The sequence below is a fragment of the Sphaeramia orbicularis genome, chromosome 19 (assembly GCF_902148855.1).
Source record: "Sphaeramia orbicularis chromosome 19, fSphaOr1.1, whole genome shotgun sequence".
Classification (NCBI taxonomy): domain Eukaryota; kingdom Metazoa; phylum Chordata; class Actinopteri; order Kurtiformes; family Apogonidae; genus Sphaeramia; species Sphaeramia orbicularis.
The window spans coordinates 15951567-15970777 of NC_043975.1; the positions used below are offsets into that span (position 1 = coordinate 15951567).

Sequence of the window (19211 nt, forward strand, 5' to 3'; positions counted from 1 at the left end):
TTAATTTCAGAGCTGATATCTATCCATTTTCCATGGTTTTCTTGATAATAACCAAAATCACTTCAGTTTTCTATGGCATTGTACTGCCAAAAACAGTGCTTTTAGGCATTCCATGTTTTTTCTTTTCTGTCTGTTTTAGTCACATGATACACACAGGAGTTGGTACTTGATCACATAATCATTGTTTCTGATGACTTTTGATGGTCTAATAATGTTTTTTTTCCACAACTGTTTTAGCTATGTTAAGATTATTGGTATAGATATAAAAAGCAAAGCCTAGCTTTCATAAAATACACACTATTTAACACACACACCGAGGGTTTTTTGATTCTAGGAGAACCAATTGTTCAGTAATGGTCAGAAGGTAGTCTTTTCATACATTTTCATCTTCTATCTTGAATTTTATCTAATTAGGTTTGCTGTGTAAGTTACCATGGTGATACAAAGTAAAAACTTATCAATCCTCATAATACTTGAAACCCAGGGTTAAACCTGAAATTATCTCACTAACCCCATAATCCTGCTTTGTGATACGGGTCCTTGAACTGTGAATTCCTATGGCACCATGGTTTGGCTTATCCAAGCTCTACTGCGATACCCTAACAAGGACACGCTGTATCAGAAAAGCAGCATCACACAATTCCCATGTGCTGCCTTGGCGGTAATTCCTCTCGAGGGCATAAGAATCAATTTCACAGTGACGATATTTAAAACCATCAGTAACACTGTTGTTTGTAAAATTAGAGGTACCAACAGGATTATTTCGGGGCCATTAATCAGAGTTCGTACACATTTGTCAAGGTCAAATTCAAGCTCTTTTCAAGCCCTTCTAACAAATCTTCACCTTATCGCTGGGGTAAAATACATAACTACAGGAATACATATACTCATGATTATTTTTTTCACTTTTTATCACAAAGATGTACATTGAATTATGCTATAAACATCTAAAATTATGTTTCATAATAGCAAAAAACGTAGTGTTCTTCAGGCACACTTGCACCGAACCAAAGATTAAGATAAAAATGTACCTGGAGTCGACCTGAGAGCACCTGCTAATTTTCTTTTTTGACATAAAGTTTTTTTTTTTTTTTTTTTTAAATGTATCACCTCTCTGTATGTCACTTTGACTTGCCACTCTAACCTGGCAGAGTTACTATAAAAAAAATAAATAAATAAAAAATAAATCACATCACAGAGTTATAATTAAAACACTTTCAAGCACAGATCTTGAAAACACAACATTGAAATTCAGGCATTTTTAAGGATTTCAAGCACCTGTGCAAACCCTGATTAATGATTATTGTGAATCAAGGAGATCTGGAAAATAATACTTTTTCCCGACTCTTACACAAAGCTTTGCAGAGAGGTCCTTAAGAAAATTAAGGTATTTTTTCAACATTATAATACATGTTCAGTGAGTAATATTCAGGAGTAATTTAGAAGTTACAGACTGCAACCAGCTGAACAGTCCTTCTCACTCTCACCCTAGATTCATGTGTTCAAGGCTTTTTTGGATGGATAATAACTCCATACAAATAACCACACTTGAATACAGTAGGTGATCTTAGTGTATCTTAACAGTGGATGGAACTCGCACTTCTATACCTCTATAAAACCATAGAGTCAGTTCTAATGTACTGTGGAAACAAGGGAACACAACACTGAAGATGACCAACTTTAGAAAATATAGAGCTAATTGTAGGGTAACAAAAAAAACAATTATTTCCAGGTGATTATACACTAAAGAAAAAACAATATTACATTCCATTTCTGCAATTAGAGCCCTTTGTATCTTGCACAACAGACCTTTTAAATAAAAAGTACAGACCTTCCACCAGCACTACTTATAAAGTTAACTGAAAATTTTAATAATTAAATAACCAAAACAGCTCCCTAAAGCTTTATAAAGTAAATAAAGTGAAAAATAAATGACTGCACTGAAATTGGCGTCTTGATTAGAAGTGCCGGTTCAGCAGCAGATTGTGGTGCAAAAAGCAGAGTTGCTCAGTATAATGTAGAGAGGTGATGACAGACAGAGAGGGACAACAGCATCAGAGACATTGCGTTGCATATTTTAGCAATCTTTATTACCTCCGCCAAGGAGGTTATATTTTTGTCGGTGTTGGTTTGTCTATTTGTGTGCAAAATAACTCAAAAAGTTATGAACGGATTTGGATGAAAATTTCAGGAAATGTTGATACTGGCACAAGGAAAAAATGATTAAATTTTGGTGGTGATCGGGGGTGAAGGGGGTGGAGGGGCATGGGGGCTCACTGATCTGCCTTGGTGGAGGTCTGCGCTCTCCGTGTGCTTCTAGTTATCTTTGTATTGGCGTTGGGTTGGGGGATATGCCTCCCATACTATTATACGAAGGACCTCAATCCATAAGCTGGGGGGTCTGTCTGAAGGGTTGCTGACACACCCCTCTCAGTTATCTTGTTCCAAACGCCCATGACAATGTCACCCCTGCACCCCCCCCAACACACACACAGCCTATCTTTGCGAGGTGGGCTTTTCAAGCATGACTGATAAAAAGACGAAAAGAGCGACTCAGAGCCGTTGACGAACATTCATGTGTGTCTTTCTTCAATTCTTTCAACAATATCACCTTTGTGTTCTACTAAACAGGCCCAGGTTTCACACTGAGTAAGTAAATTGAGACTAGATTTGCATTATATTTCAATAAATATACTTTTTGTGACAATTTGGTTTGTTGCTGTGCCTTGTGATTTTTCTAATGTTAAATATGTGTCATGGCTTAAAAAGGTTGGGAAACACTGCTTTAATATTATAAGAAAACATCAGATCAGATAATTGACCAGGCTGATAGTATTCAACCCCCAGTTATAATGTCAGTCCATTTAATTTACACTTTATTTCAGTATTTCCATTGACAGCTTTGTGATCTCAATTAATAATGCAAATTCATGGAATCCAAAAAAAAACTAAGCAAAATCACTGCAACTTCCCTTCAAATCTGGTTGGAAAAATACCAAGACAGTTATTATTTTTGTATTACTTTTGCTGTATTTTGTAACGGTTACTGAAAATTACACAAGACATCTATCAATACTCTGTGCACTTTAATATTTTATAATTCAGTGCTTGTTGCTTTGCCTGTGAGTTTGAGTTGTTTTGTGGAATAACACACCCTCAGGTATTCTTCTTCAATTGCAAAAGAAATCTGTAAAAAAAAAAAAAAAAAAAAAAAAAGAAAGAAAAAAAAAAAGAAAAACTAAATAAATTAAAATAAAAAAATTTAAAAAAAAAAATAAAAAGTGTTAGAATATTTTGATAAAAAAAAAAAAAAAATTCAATGGTTGGAATCTTCACTTAATCCTACAACTGCATTGCGAGAGGCATGGCATAATTTTGTGGAACAGGTACAGTGAAATCAACCATTTTAGGTCATAACAATCATGAAAATGTCTGCAGAATATCCAGACTGATTGTTATTTCACACAATATTCATAACCTCATTGTTCAAAATCTTATCTGAAATCATCACAAGTTGAGGTCTGTCTAACGCTCAGTCCAAGAGGAATCCATGAATGATTTAGTTTCTAAAGACTACCACAGTTACCTCTCCCTTCTCCTTACAAAGTGAAAGGAAGAGAGAACACTAAAGAAGAGCATTTTCCTCAAATTGTCTCGCCTGCTTTCTCCCATATCTGCACTTCTTTCTGTCAACCGGCTGCAAATGGGGTGGCTTTAGCAGTAAATGTGCGATGAGCCTGGCAAGTTTAGGCCACTCGATTCCCACTGCCAGGACGATGTGGGATATTCAACTCCAATCTGCCCGACTGATTGCCTTTCTACCCCCACCGTTCCTCCCTCCCAATGGGCTGCTCTCAAAGTTTCTGCATCTCCGTCTCCCAGACCCCATCTGAGAAAGAGCCGCCGTTCTGCAGTATAATTACCCGTCGGCTAAAGGGGGAACCTGCCATTGACCTGGGGCTGACGCTGATGGAGCCGGGCTTGGCAGCGACGGAGAGCAAAGGTGGATGGTGAGATGAGAAGCCGAGTGGTGGATAGGTGGGAGGATGGCTGAGATGAGAAGGTGAGGAGAGTGAGGAGAGGAGGAAGAGATAGCTGGTGAGTGTGAGGGAGAGGTGGGAGGACAGTGGGTTTGATAAGAGACTGAGAGAAAATGACAAAGAATTAAAGTTACATGGGTGAAGAACTGGAGAAACAGGAAGATGGAGCGTTATATCATAAGATACTGTTGGCAAAAACAGAAGAGGGATGACAATATGATCCCTCCCCTCCCTCCCTTGTGTTTTCCTCTCCCTCCCAGGCCAGTGCCATGGGGGTGGCTCTCAGCGGGCAGACAAACAGACAGCCGATGATAAAGCGAGTGGGAGGTTTGTTGCCAGGGGGACAAGGCCTTTTTAAGCCTATCGATCGGAATTCTTATGCAAAGGTAATTAAACAACTGCTTGTCTGTGCTATCCTTGGCCTGAAGAGAGTGATGGCACACCCCAACCTCCTCCACCCTCCTCCACCCCCCCACCCCCCACTCCACCCTTTTTTTTTCTAAATTTCTACCAGCTGTGCTAAAAGAAAAGGGTGTCCCACGGTGCCCTGGTCCACGCTTCATATCTGTCGATACTTCCCATTAGAATTCCACCAAGGTTTCCACTTAAAATGCAAACGCCAGCCTTGCCCTCCAGATAAGAGGAGAACAGACACAGAGGCTGTAGATATTGTACTGTATAATGCCAGGGCCCTTTCAGTGAGGAAATTTCAGCAGAAAATTAAATTCACTTTTCCATGCAGGCGAACCTGCAAGTAAAGTAAACATCTCATCGAGTATGCACTGAAAAACAATGTGATAATACGCTTCATTCAGGGCACGCACGGATAAAGGAAATGCCACCTAAAACTGCTTCTGAATAGAAAATACTTGACATAAATGATCCCTGTGCTTATTTTGTACAATGTGTTTCAGATATGAGCGTTTGCATGCGTGTCTTTACATCACGTCTTATTTCAAACATCATTTTTTATGATTCTGTCTCCTTCATGAGAAGTGGATGGTGTTTTTCATACAGTACAATACATTTAGATCTACAGTATTCAAACAATCATCTTGAAGGTTCATTTTACACATACTGTTTGAAGAGCCAAATCTATAATTGGATCTACCCAATATGATTGTAGGAAGGTGCTCATGAACACAAATGAGGTGTTGTGTGGGCTCGCTATGCATGCATGAAACAAAGTTTATTAGGGTTTATGGGATGTGAATTCACTGTTTTTGTCTGTGTATGATTTGAGTACGTCGTACCTGTAGTATAACCCAGTGACCGTCCTTTGCTGCCAAATCCAGGGCTTGTTCAGCTATAATTTCTTGACCCTGACCCAGAGACACATTGTGGAAGTTCTTGTTGTCAAATGTATAACCGAGTTTCTTTCCTGAAAGAAAAAACAACAAAAAAAACACAAATAACATTTATTATAATACCAAAACAGTGCCTTTGAAATATTGCTGAAGATTTACTAGTGAAGTGGTCAGTTATCACTTTGGACCAAACAGTTTACACCAGTGTTTTTCAACCATGGGGTCAGGACCCCACATGAGGTCACCTGGAATTCAAATGGGGTTGCCTGAAATTTCTAGTAATTGATAAAAAAAAAAAACAAACAAAAAATTACTAATAAAAAATATAAGGAGAGTTGAGAGACAATCACAATACATAAAAAGACATGACAAACTCTGAAGCTGAAACTGAAGCACTGTGGTACTGTTTATCTTTCAGATGTTCATTGTGGTCAGTTTCAGATGCTGCAGCTCTTTCATAATTCATAGTTTGAGTTCTTGTTTGTCCAGTATTAATTGTCAGCTTTGTAAATCCAAGCTGGACTGACTGTACATATCCTGACCAAGGAAAATCAAATTCTCGCTTTGTGCAGTAATCTACACCTGGCTTTTCTGCCTCTGTCCATAATAGTATACATTATATAGCCAGTCCCTCCAGGATTTCGGGGTATTTTTTTTTTATTGTTGCAGCCTAAAATGCCTGATTTTGCAGCACCTTTTCCAAAAAATTGCAGTGAAAGTTGCAATGATTTGAGGGTTCTTTTATTAAAGTCACAGGAACATGGGAATTTGCAAATTACCTAGAACAGTTTTTTTTTGAGTTTTTAACCTTAAAAAGCACCAGGAAGCAATGATTTTAAACAAAACAGGCTTTTTTTCATTCATTCATTTATTTGTTTTGAGCAGCCAATGAGAGCAGAGCATCACAGAACGTCAGCCAATGAGAGCACAGTATCACAGAACATCAACCAATCAGAGCGTAGCATCATAGAACGTCAGCCAATGAGAGCGGAGTGTCACAGAAAGTCAGCCAATGTGAGCGCAGCGTCACAAAACATCACCCATTTAGAGTGGAGCATCACAGAACGTCAGCCAATGAGAGAGGAGCGTTACAGAACGTCAGCCAATGTGAGCGCACCGTCACGGAACACCAGCCAATGAGAGAAAAGCATCACAGAACGTCAGCCAATGAGAGCGCAGCGTCACAGAAGGTCAGCCAATGAGAGCAAAGCGTCACAGAATGCCAGCCAATGAGAGCACAGCGTCACAGAACATCAACCAATCAGAGTGCAGCGTCACAGAACATCAGCCAATGAGAGAGGAGCGTCACAGAACACGACCCAATAAGAGCGTAGTGTCACAGAACGTCAGCCAATCAGAGCACAGCGTCACAGAATGCCAGGCAACCAGAGCAGAGCATCACAGAACGTCAGCCAATGAGAGCGCAGCATCACAGAATGCCAGCCAATGAGAGCGCAGCGTCACAGAACGCCAGCCAATGAGAGCGCAGCGTCACAGAACACCACCCAATGAGAGTGCAGCGTCACAGAACACCACCCAATGAGAGTGTAGTGTCACAGAACGTCAGCCAATCAGACCACAGCATCACAGAACGTCAGCCAATGAGAGCGCAGTGCCACAGAACGCCAGCCAATCAGAGCACAGCATCACAGAACGTCAGCCAATCAGAGCGAAGCGTCACAGAACGTCAATCAATCAGAGCACAGCGTCACAGAACGCCAGCCAATGAGAGCATAGGGTCACACAACCTGAGAGCCTGATCCTTGGTTTTTCTCTTTCCTGTCATGCTGTTACACAGTTATAGCAAACATTTTTTGTAATGAATAACTTATATATACAAATGCAATGTAGAACAACATCATGTTCATCCAAATACGTGCAGTACGTAGCCTAAATGTCATCTAAAATTAACATTTATTTGTAACATAGTTTAGCAAACTGTTACATGATCTAAACCAAATTCATTTTAGTGAAAAAATGTCTCTGTTTTGAATGTCTGGGGTCGTCAGAAATTTGTGATTTTAAAATGGGGACGAGCCAAAAAAGGTTGGGAACCACTTGTTTACACTGTTCTACTGAGAAGACCACTGTTAGTGTCATCTGTGTGGGCTCATGACTGAGGAAATGTTTAGCTTAGTGTAGCACAAGAGAGAGAAAGGAAACAACTGGCAACTAAACATTTTCAGTGTTAACATCTCTGTTGTTCTCATTTTTCTCGTCTTCTGTAATCCAGGTACTTTTACAAATTTGCCAATTATCACTTTCCCACTTGAGGCTTTTATCCCATAATTGCCAAAGCCACCCTGAAAGATTTCCCATTCTTCCTGTTATTAGCTGTTTTGCCATATTTGGCCCATCTGAGCAAGGTGATTTTATACTAACTGAGTGTGTGCTGAGGAAAAATAATTATTATAAGAATTTACAGCTACAAAGAACATTTAACACAGCATTTGAAAGCTCAACATCAAATGAGGGGCTTTTTTTGGCTACATGCACTACACACACACACACACACACACACACACACACACTTATATAAATATATACTTGCATTAAAACAATGTTTACTGAATACTGAAAAAAGTTAGAGTAATACTGAAGTCACTAAATCTAACATAACTGTGTAAACAACAGTGATGCAATAGGTAACTGAAGCACATACATGTGCTTTTGAGATCAACAAAAAAATCCTTAGACACTGCTCTAGCCTTGATTTAAAGGTGTGTTTGTGTCCATGTGGTGCAATCGGAGTGCAATAACTACTCTACTTTGGTCTCCACTGAACATAGGTATGGAAATTGTGATTGATTGTAAATGAAAACAGTAAACTCTTAGACTGTAAAATCAAAATAATCTGTTTGAAGATGCTAAAACATTAAATTTGGAAATCATTCTCTCTGGATTCATTAAAGGTGACACTGTTCTTACCTGTCTTTAAATAAGAAATTACCTAAAAAAAAAAAAAAAACACAAGACGTCAGCAGTGTCTCACTGGTTCCTTTGAGTCCATTCACTGATATTTAACAATGCACTTCCTTCTGTCTATTTTATTAAAACTTCAACCTGAATCCTGGCAGATAGTGAGGGTCTGTCTCAAGGATATTAGTCCCCTGCAGAGCATACAAAATCACATCATCTATCTAATGAAAATCTAATTGAAGCCTAATACCAATCAGTAACCCAATAGTCGCAGCTATAATGGAAAAGCACCTCTTTCTTGTTCGGAGTAAAGTGGCTGCCTCTGCTGCTGCTCATCATCCACCATGGCATCGCTACAGCTGCAGCTATTGGTTACTTTAAGCTTTGATGTGATTGACTACGCTCAGGGAGAGGGTGTTGATAATCAATAATCACACCGCTTACAGGCAGTTCCACAAGCTGTGCTCCTGCTTATCATATTACGGTGGATTTCACATAGGGGTCGAAGGTCTGTGTATAGCAGCTCGGTGGCTGATATAACCACCTACCGCCTGGGAGTGAACTCTAAAAAAAAAAAAATCCCATAATCCTGAAACATATTTCTCTGTCAAAAGTGACATATTATTAAATAATTATTTAGGTCATTATTATTACCAAGTCAGTAATCTGAGAAAGCTTTTAATTATTCTGAGACACTAAATTGTTGGTTTTACAAAATATTTTATTACTGGATACCAAGTCATGTCACTTTCTCATTTTATAAGCCATTATTTTAGGAGAGTTTATTATTAATGAAATGCAAAGCAATTTTTTTATAAAGTACTCTTTTATTTTGAGACACTAAGTGATTATTCTAAGGAAGTATCGCCTGAAATAGCTCATTATTTTAAGATATACCAAAACAGTAAGCCATCATTTTGAGAGTTTTTCATTATTCCGAGGTACAAAGTCAATGTATTAAGATGATATCCCATTATTTCTAAATATGGGGATATTAACTCATTACATTAAAAAAACATTTCATTATTTTGAGATACTAAGTCATGATTTTGATCTACAAGATCTTTTTTCCCCACCCAAACAGCAGTATAGACGTCATTGTATTCTATGAATGAATCTGGTATAAATTTGACTTTCAAGGTAGGGCAGGAACCGGAGTAGGTCAAATCAAATAAAACCAAAACAATATTATCAATCATTGCTGGAGCACAGAAATCCAGATATTTTGAGGTTAATATGGACTAGGTTATAGCACAGATGCTGCGAGAATCTCTTTGTTCTATTAAACTGATACAATCCCTTCAATGTGAATATTTCATATGAGCTGACTTCAAATACCGACAGACTGAATTATTTGGCAGTGGATTCAAAAGTGTCAGGCTGTGATGGGCCCCCGTTCCAGGTCAGTACAAAAGCTCTGACTTTTGGCATATTTTAGGTGCAGAATCAAAACAGCTCATCCTGCCACAATCGACATTATTCATACAGGAATGCAAAGTAACTCTAAAACTCAATGACATTTACTTTCTGCTGGCCCTAATACACCAGCGGTGTACTCTCATATATTTGTGACCTTTAGTATAATCCCTTCTATCTACCCAGAGCCTGTTGTGTATTGGCAGTGATGCTGATATCACAGCAGAGACACATGGAAGATGTGTTGGGATGACTGCTGCTCCGACTGATAATCCTATGCAGTACGAATCAAAGTGGAAATCATGAATGCAGGTATGTGAGCACTTGACTCTGAAATGGGCTGTTCCACAAAATCCCATGTTTCAGCAATATAAAGAAATGGCAGATAAATTGGCAGTATGTGTGCTTAGATAAAAGTTCAGAACACACTCCGAGGCTGGGTTTTAAGGCTTATTAGAGATAAAACAAGCTGCAGTATTACCATGTTTCTCCACATCCTTCAAAGGGTCAACTCCAGGAGAGAGGATGAAGAACATGGGCGTAGCTGGTCCAGACTCTTCAAAGGAGACGGCAAAGTCCAGTGATCTGCCAATCACATATTTGCTCCCCAGTTTCTCCTCTACGAAGTCTCTGCAGAGAGAATGTGACTGAGTTCTCTCAACATTTCTTTTTGTTTTATCTCTGAACAGCAAGTTAAACAACTTGAAGAGTCTGAATATTTTGTAGAACAGGGTAATATTTAGACATCAGCTTCGAGGGGAATAGTAACCGTAGTCGCTTTGGTCTTTCAAACATGACTTTGTTACCATAATTATAACCCAGCGGCACAGAAGCTACGTTACATTATTATTCAGTGAATCTACATTATGATCAAATGCAAAGGTTTGTAAGACTTTTCGGCCACTTGGGAGTTAACAAGCTATAAATACAGCGCTGACATACAATCCTAATAAGGTTTATATAATGTGAGGCGGTGTACCTGGCCTGTTTCCTGTACGATAAGGGTGTCAAACTCATTTTCTTTCAGGGGCCAAATTCAGCCCAATTTAATCTGAAGTGGGCCGAACCAGTGAAATAATAGCATGATAGCCAATAAATAATGACAACTCCAAATTGTTTTAGCGCAAAAAATGACCTCAAATTATGCCGATATTTACATTTACAAACTATCCAAACAAAAAGGATGTGAATAACCTGAAAAAAATGAAATTTGTAAAGAAATATAAGTACAATTTTATCAATATTCTGCCTTGATTTATCATGTATACATATGCATTACAGGTCAGATCTACAAAGGCACAAAACATTTAGTAACAGGCAGAAAATTGTTAAAATTGCACTTAATTTTCTTTAGACATTTCAGGTTGTTCATATTTGTTCAGGTTATTCACATTTAATTGTTAAAGGATAGTTTGTTAATGTAAACATTTTCATAATTTATTGTTTTTTTTTTGCACTAAATCAAAAAGAAAAAATTGGTGTTGTCATTATTTATAGGTTATTATGATATTATTTTTGAGTTTGAAGCCCTAACTTGCACTTTGCAAATTCATCCCGCGGGCTGGATTTGGACCTTTGGCGGGCCAGTTTTGGTCCCCAGGCCGCATGTTTGACACCTGTGCTGTATAACATAACTAAATTAGTTAATGTTGGCCTAGGCTTTAAATGAGCTAGCCTGGTAATTAACTGTCACTACACATTATGACATATAAATTAGACAATATAATCATTATTGTTATGTATTACTGTTATATACTGTTATTCACACAAATGCATTTGTTTAGCAAGTAGCTGAAATGTTTGCCAACATTGAAAATAACATTTCCCAGTTAGCAGTGCGGTCTCTGTCTTCATATGGCCTGTGTATCCTGTTAGCAGTAGGGTTAGCATGGTGAGGTTCACGCCTTCCTGTGCCCTCTTGGCTGAATGTGTTCGCTTCTAGCTTCAGCAAATCATGATGGTGACACTCAGCACCTCCATATGGGAATCCACAAACCAGTGATTGACAGTTTGTATAATCTGTCAGAAGTGTCAAACTCATTTAGTTCAGGGGCCACATACAGCCCCATTTGATCTCCAATGTAGCATAATAACAGAAATAATGCCCTCGACTGTTTTCATCTTAACCCATAAAGACCCAAACATTAATCACTGTCCAAAATTATCTACTGATCTAAAATGTTTAATAACTGTTGATCCACTAATGCTATCACTGCATGTAAATAAGTGGTGTAAAATGCAGTTCGTCGTCTTTTCATAGTCATCAGATATGACTCATTTGGACATTCAGAGGCTATGTAGTGAACGTGGAAACACTGTCATCTTCTACAACATTGATTCACCGTAAAACCCATGGAGTTGGATCAATGACAGTGGATGGAGACACTTGGTTTATGTTCAGATAATTTACTGAAAAAGCCACTTTTTCTTCAGTTTTCTCTGTTTCTGATCACATTACCTTTGAATTGAGCCTGAGATTTTATAAACATCTACATGATCGGTAGAATAAATATAGAAATATACCTGATTTTTACTGAAGATGTGCAAAAAAAGAGGATAATATCACAATAAACGGTGATAAATCAATTAAGAAAGGGTAAATATAGAGAAGAATTAATTTGCGAACTGCCACTAAAGTCACACCAGGTCTTTATGGGTTAAGTGTAATTTTTGCACTTTGGAAATTCAAACTGACACCCCTAATCTATGTTTTCTGGTGATATGTTGACTCCAAGTCAACATATCACTCTTCATTAGCTCTATTTTGGTCCTCACCAACTCTTCAAGGACACATCTGGCTTTTTCGTTGCTAATGCTCTATTATGTTCACCAGCTAGTTGCTAACGATGTTTCAGTTAAGGCTCAGCAAATAGTATGCAACTTTTTTACTGAAAATGAGTACTTGTTGCAAGCTACAGCATCTGTGGGTTTGTCACTACAGGTAATATACCTTTCACATTAACCCTTTCATGCATGAGTTATGAGAACCTTGGCTGAGATTTTATTCCTGACTGTTTTTATTCCTCTTTAGGCATGAAAAAACAATGCAGTTTATTATTTTTTTTATTGAACCTATTTTTTTTAATGAAGGTAGACCACAAAAAACCATAAAAAATATTTTCAATAAAAAAAAAAAAAAAATGCAATTAAAAAAAACCTTTTCAATCAAAGAAAAAAAGTGTTGAAAAAAAATATTTAAGATCCAAAAAATTGCATTTGAACACTTTTTTTCTTTGAAAATGTTTTTTTTTTTTTTTTTTGAGTGAAGTGAATTTTTTTTTTTTTTTTTTTTTTGATTGAAAATATTTGTTTTTGGTTTGTATGTGTAGCATAGTAAATGTACTGTGGTTCATTCCACTACTAGAAAACAAAGTCAAATAAAGCAATTTTGGGTGATTTAACTGGTAAAATATTCAATAAAATAATCAGAAATATAATTAAAAGTAACAAAATAAAATGAATGAAAAAAAAAATTAAGATCCAAAAAGTTGCATTTGAACGTTTTTTCTTTGAGTAGGGTTTTTTTTTATTGAAGCAAATTATTTTTAATTGATTTTCTTTTTTTTAAAATTGAAAATATGTTTTTTTGGTTAAAGCAATAAAGAAACAAATCTACCTTCATAATTTTTCATGGAGTTTCAAAAATGTCCACTCCGCTGGACACTATGTGTTTAATTTTTGAAGCAAAGAATGCAATATCAGAAAATAATATACTGTGTGAAAACTATTAATAAAAACATTTTTAATGCAGCTAATCTGATGTTTTCTCATATTTTATCATATTCCCAATTTTTATTATCGATTGTTTTACACTCAGACATGTCACTGCAGATCAGGTTTATCAAAAAAAGCAAAGTTAGAGTGATGGTGTGAATGTCAGTGTATTATTATGGGATGGTGCAAAAGTGTCAACTGTGTCAGCTCATATGGAACTAAAACAACAAAACCCATGAATATACAAGAGAACAGATGTAGAAGAGCTGTCCACTGGAAAGATCACTATGCATGAAAGGGTTAAACAATCATTTTTTCCCTCATTATGAAACAAGTATATTAGTGCAGTTTAAAAATGTGGCCAGAGTGTAGAGATGTTACTTAAGATCTAAACACAATTCAAGTCACACTGTAACTGAAACGTGTTCTGCATGTACTGACACCATCATCGCGATGTGTTTTTCAGTTTCCATATAAAATATCTAGATAGGGACCAAATGTTAATACCAGAAGAAAATTGGATCCAAGTTGGATACGATGGTGCTCATGGAGAGAGGTTAAGGACTTTTTCTACACTCCCGATCAATAAGTGAGGAATATTGATTGTACCTGCAAAGCTGTGTAATTGCAGCTACCTCCGAGCAACACACAATCACAGCAACGGTGTGCGGTGAGCAGTGAACACAGGTGCCCTGTCAACTGTAGCTATAAGCCAAAGGTTGACATGTTTGGCCTTTACCCTTTCACCAAACCACACACATCAGTACGATCCTTTACAGATCATAGAGCAAAGGTCAAGCTATGACTCAATCTCTCACCTGACGGCATACATCATGCGGTCCGGCCTCAGGGCTCTCATCATGCACAATCTCTGCAGTGACGTTTTGTTTTTCCACTCTTGGGGGAATTTCTCTTTTTCTGGACACTCGGACTCTGCAAATTTCTTCCAGCGTTTGGCTGAGCCCTCGATGTCTCGATCCAGGTTCTTGAATTCGTCCATAGAGCAAAGGGACTGGTGGAAGAAAACAACAGAAACAGCTGTTGTGTTTTTAAAAGTGCTGCTACTCTGTGACCAGTGATGCGCATTAAAGTTTTTGACCACTTCAGAAACATTTCACAATACACAGCAAAAGGAATAACTTTGCTTGCAAAAGTTGAGAAGAAAAAAAGACAGAAAAAATAGACAGAAGTGCTTATCTTTCCTCACGCCTATATAAATAATATTTATTCAAACGGAAATGCTGAGTAAACATGATCCCTTTCATAACGGGACAGGGGGTGGGGACAGACTGAATATGCATCGGCTGCAGAAGCAGTAGGGGCTTCGCTGTGATGGGCCAGCTGACAGGCACCTTATCTCATCTCTGGAGAACGGCAGTATCATGCAGTGCAGGTACGATCCCTGATGAGGCGGCATACACACATATGCGACGTGTACGCTGCCTCACATACTCTATAAAAGTGAGGCTTTGTTAACAACAGCATCTGTTCACCAGACACATTAACAGGATTAGATCAGAACACATCTTGAGTTTTTGACAGTTCACACTTAACATTAGAATGTGTTTTCTCATGCATCTCAAGTAACTATTTCTGATCAGATCTCACTTTTCTGCTGTAAATGTACATCAACATGTACATATCAATCTTCAAAGTGACTTGAAATGTATTTTCTATCAGTGTAAGACTTAATGAAATGTATTTGAAAGTGAAATATAGTATAAAAGGAAATAAGAAGCTGATATAGAAAGAGCCACTGAACCAGCAGAGGTGGTGAGTTCTCCTCAGTGTTATTCATTGTGTTCAGTTGCTTTGTTTCTACAGTAGCCTAGAATGGAAGAATCTAACACTGGTTCTACAACGGCCTTGTGCACCTTTCATGTTTTTTGCAGCCACTGTAGGTTCTCCAACACAGATACACTTGCAGCATAACCACTACACTGTAAAAAATGACTTAACACCAAAAAGTTGTAAAATTGCAACATAAAAAAACTGTAAGTGGCAATACAATGCAAAGTTGTTTATTTGAAAAGATTTTTGTGTTAACGATTAAATCAAATATAGCTGTAGTTCTTACAGGAAAAATATGTGAACAAAACCACATTTGTATGTAGAAATGATGTATTTCTATTGTTTTTAGAAAATAAAACTGTAAATTGAAATACAATGTGGTGCCGTTTAAATTGCAAGACCATAATGTTGAAATAACGGCGTATTTACTTATATACATATATATATATATATATATATATATATATATATATATATATATATATATATATATATATATATATATATGTAAAGTTATTTTAAAAAAGTAAACATTTAACAATGTAACATTTTCAATTTGTAAATTAATGGGTTGGTAGGGTTGGTAGAGCAGCTCGTCCCATAACCAAAGGGTTGGTGGTTCGAATCCTGGTTCCGACTGTCCATATGTCCAAGTTTACATGGAAGACACTGAACCCTAAATTGCTCCCAGTTGGACCTGGTGGTTTTGGAAAGAGCTTTGGACACCATGAAGGTGGAGAAAATGTGCTAAATAAATGCAGTCCATTTATCATTTAAATCCAGTGTTAAATATACATGTGTAAAATGTTAAATCTACATGTTACTCCGTAAGTATATTTACAGTTGGATGTGTTTTTTACAGTATTGTTCTGGAAACCAAAGCTGCCAGTTTTTTTCCGTAAAAACAACAGGATTTTTTTTTTTTTTTTTTACAGTGTAGACACCACTAAATGCATCCCAAATCAGCATCGGGTCTGGTGCCTAGTCTGTCAGAAATTAAAAGAACATATCAAAACCATGCAGACTGGGACTATTCCTTAGCGTGTTCTCCATAAACCAAATCAGACAAGATGTTTGACGCATTCATGTCTGTGGGCTTTTAAAAATTGTCAGACCTGGGCTTAATGCAATCTAACAGTCAGTTGTGTACAGAGCCTACAATGAGTAATGACACTTTCCCACTGCAGGCACCTCTGCTGAATGGCATCATGAAAAATACATAGTAAAAATACAGGAATTCATTAATGTGCAATCATAGTTGGAAGGAAGCAGTTAGGTAGAGTGAGATGAAATGGCTCAGTCGAAAATCTTTCAGTCCAACTCAGTTTGTTTAATTACCACAGGCGGTGGTTGGCACCATCTAAGCTCTGGTGAGAGGAGAATACACTGGGTCTTGTGGGGGTTACTGCTCTGCAAATATCATCAAGAGGGCCAATACATCTTATCCTCCTTTAAAGCTTTCCAACTGATTATGTTTCCAACTGTGATAAGAAAATCAAGTGACAGAATTTGATTAACAGGGCCTTAAACAGCCACAGTAGGCTGAATGCAGTTGGAGAAAGGCCGTCTCCAAACCCTCTGAGGGGTTTAGGTTAAGTTAATATTCTAGGCAGTACAGATTGAAAAATTCATGAGCACGGGAGTGTAAAAAAACATGCTGCCGTTAGGGTTTAGTTTGCTGCTAAACTGATCTGACAAGAGAGGGAACCTCTGCTGCTTGATGTCCACAGGGCTGCATTTCCAGACGTCTGGTCTTTAAGAAGAAGTTTAGGCATGTAGCGTTTGTTCCACTGGCCTCCCGACTCTGTATTGCAGGGTCAAAGAGCAACACGAGGGCCTCTGGAGAGTCCCGCTCTGACAGAATGGACGTTTGGGTGAAACAGTGCAAACAGACTTTAGTTGCACTGCCAACTCTTTAAGTATGCTTCCACTTTCATGCCGGAATCTTACTGAGCGACTCAGCTGCACAAATTGCATCATAGGAAGCAACTCCGAACGCCAAGCAGAGCTACTAAGTGCTCAAATAACTTGAGGGAAATTGGAGATTTCAGTCATTTCTCTCACACATGACAGGCTGCAAAGACAGAACAGTAAATTACATTTTTTACTTCTGCAGACTGTCTTCTCCCAGATTTGAAGACTGAGAAGGAGCATCCAGGAAAAGGATTGAGAGATGGCGCTGATCTACAATTTAACACTCTCATACATATTTTTTAATACATCTCTATGACTCTCAAGAGGAAAGCTCAGCTTTTATGAAAGAGCATGCTATTTTGGGATTGAAAGAGCAACTTTAAACTGCAATTTTGTACAGCTCATTGCAAGGAGCTTTTCATTTAAAGTCACAACAACATTTCGGTTATCTGCATCACGAGTTCGATCATGCTGTATACGTGATCGTATTTGGTGTCTCGGCTCTGACTTTGTCATTCCCCACAAAGATGAACCACACGCTTCACAGCAGGGAGTGGGGAAAGATGATTATAACCCTCCCACTGCAGAAAAACAGCACACAGGAGGATGAGGAGAGGAACTCTTTCTTATACCAGGAGAGTTAACAGGTTAACTGTTCGACTGCATTTCATTTCCCTTGGAAGTCAGAGGTCAAGTTAAAGAACTAATATACATTCTAGTTCTCCCCAGGTTAGCCGCTGTCAGTAATACCACTTGATAATAATGGGTTATGCTGTATTTTACATTTGAGTACAACTGATTTAATGAGGCACAACTGAGATATATATGTTAATAAACAGTATATTACAACAGCTTTCACTGTGTATGCAGGGTGGGGCTATCTTGAATCATGGATTTAGAGTTTGTGAAATTGGGTTGACTTTCTGAGATAGAAAATGTTCAAATGAAACGTACCATTATCTTTGCCAGCTTAAACCATGTGTCGTGCATAAACACCCAATTGTGCAATAACTCAACATCTAACACATTTTCATTTCATTGTGTAATTACTAGCATTTTATCATTTGTTGCGACTGAATACACATAATAACTTTCTCCACATTTTAAAATAAATTCTGACATTTTTACAAACTATAGAAGTTTCTTTTTTTTAATGATGAAAGTCATAAGCCCAAACCCTAGTTTTAAGACAGTGTTTCTGTTCTGCTGGTGTTCTTGAACCCCTATAAGGCTTCTCCTCTGTTCACCTCGTAAGTCGGTCAAGTTGTGCCAGAACCTACAGGGTGGGGAAGCAAAATTTACAATATTTTGATGGAAAGGGATTGAAAGACAGTGTATGACCAATTAGTTTATTGAAAGTCATGAGAATTTATTTGCCACAAGAAAATGTACATAATAGAAAATGTTTTTATTCTATGTGTCCTCCTTCTTTCTCAATAACTGCCTTCACACACTTCCTGAAACTTGCGCAAGTGTTCCTCAAATATTCAGGTGACAACTTCTCCCATTCTTCTTTAATAGTATCTTCCAGACTTTCTCGTAATAGTTTTGCTCATAGTCATTCTCTTCTTTCCATTATAAACAGTCTTTATGGACACTCCAACTATTTTTGAAATCTCCTTTGGTGTGACGAGTGCATTCAGCAAATCACACACTCTTTGACGTTTGCTTTCCTGATTACTCATATGGGCAAAAGTTTCTGAAAAGGTATGGATAATAGTGTTAGGTATGATTATGACATCAATATATGTTTGGTTTCAAAACAATTGACGTAGTGCCTGCTGAGAAAAAACAACTAAATGTTCATTGTAAATTTTGCTTCCCCACCCTGTACATTCACATCTACATTTATATGTTATATACTTTTAACAAAAACCTGCATTAACTTTTCCAAATATGAATTTAGATCAGCATTAGAACTGATCTGAACTTAGTCAGAATAGGAACATGTCACTGAAGAGCTGGGCCATTCCATTCATTGTTGGTATGTGATTATTGTTGAAATATATTGTATTATAAGTTATGCAGACTATCATTTAGATCAGGGGTGTCAAACTCATTTTAGTTCAGGGGCCACATTAAGCCAAATTTCATCTGCAGTGGGCTGGAC

At 37.6% G+C, this 19211-nt stretch overlaps 1 protein-coding gene across 1 annotated transcript in view; it reads right to left on the reverse strand.

The window, feature by feature from the left end:
• The window catches only part of dnah9 (dynein, axonemal, heavy chain 9), a 344949-nt gene that overhangs the window by 40889 nt on the left and 284849 nt on the right, over positions 1–19211 (reverse strand). Inside the window, exons 68-70 of the mRNA XM_030122326.1 lie at positions 14215–14408; positions 10164–10312; positions 5294–5421 (exon numbers count right to left, since the gene is read on the reverse strand). Of these exons, the coding sequence (XP_029978186.1) occupies positions 5294–5421; positions 10164–10312; positions 14215–14408 (471 nt within the window). The remainder of the gene's footprint in view (positions 1–5293; positions 5422–10163; positions 10313–14214; positions 14409–19211) is intronic.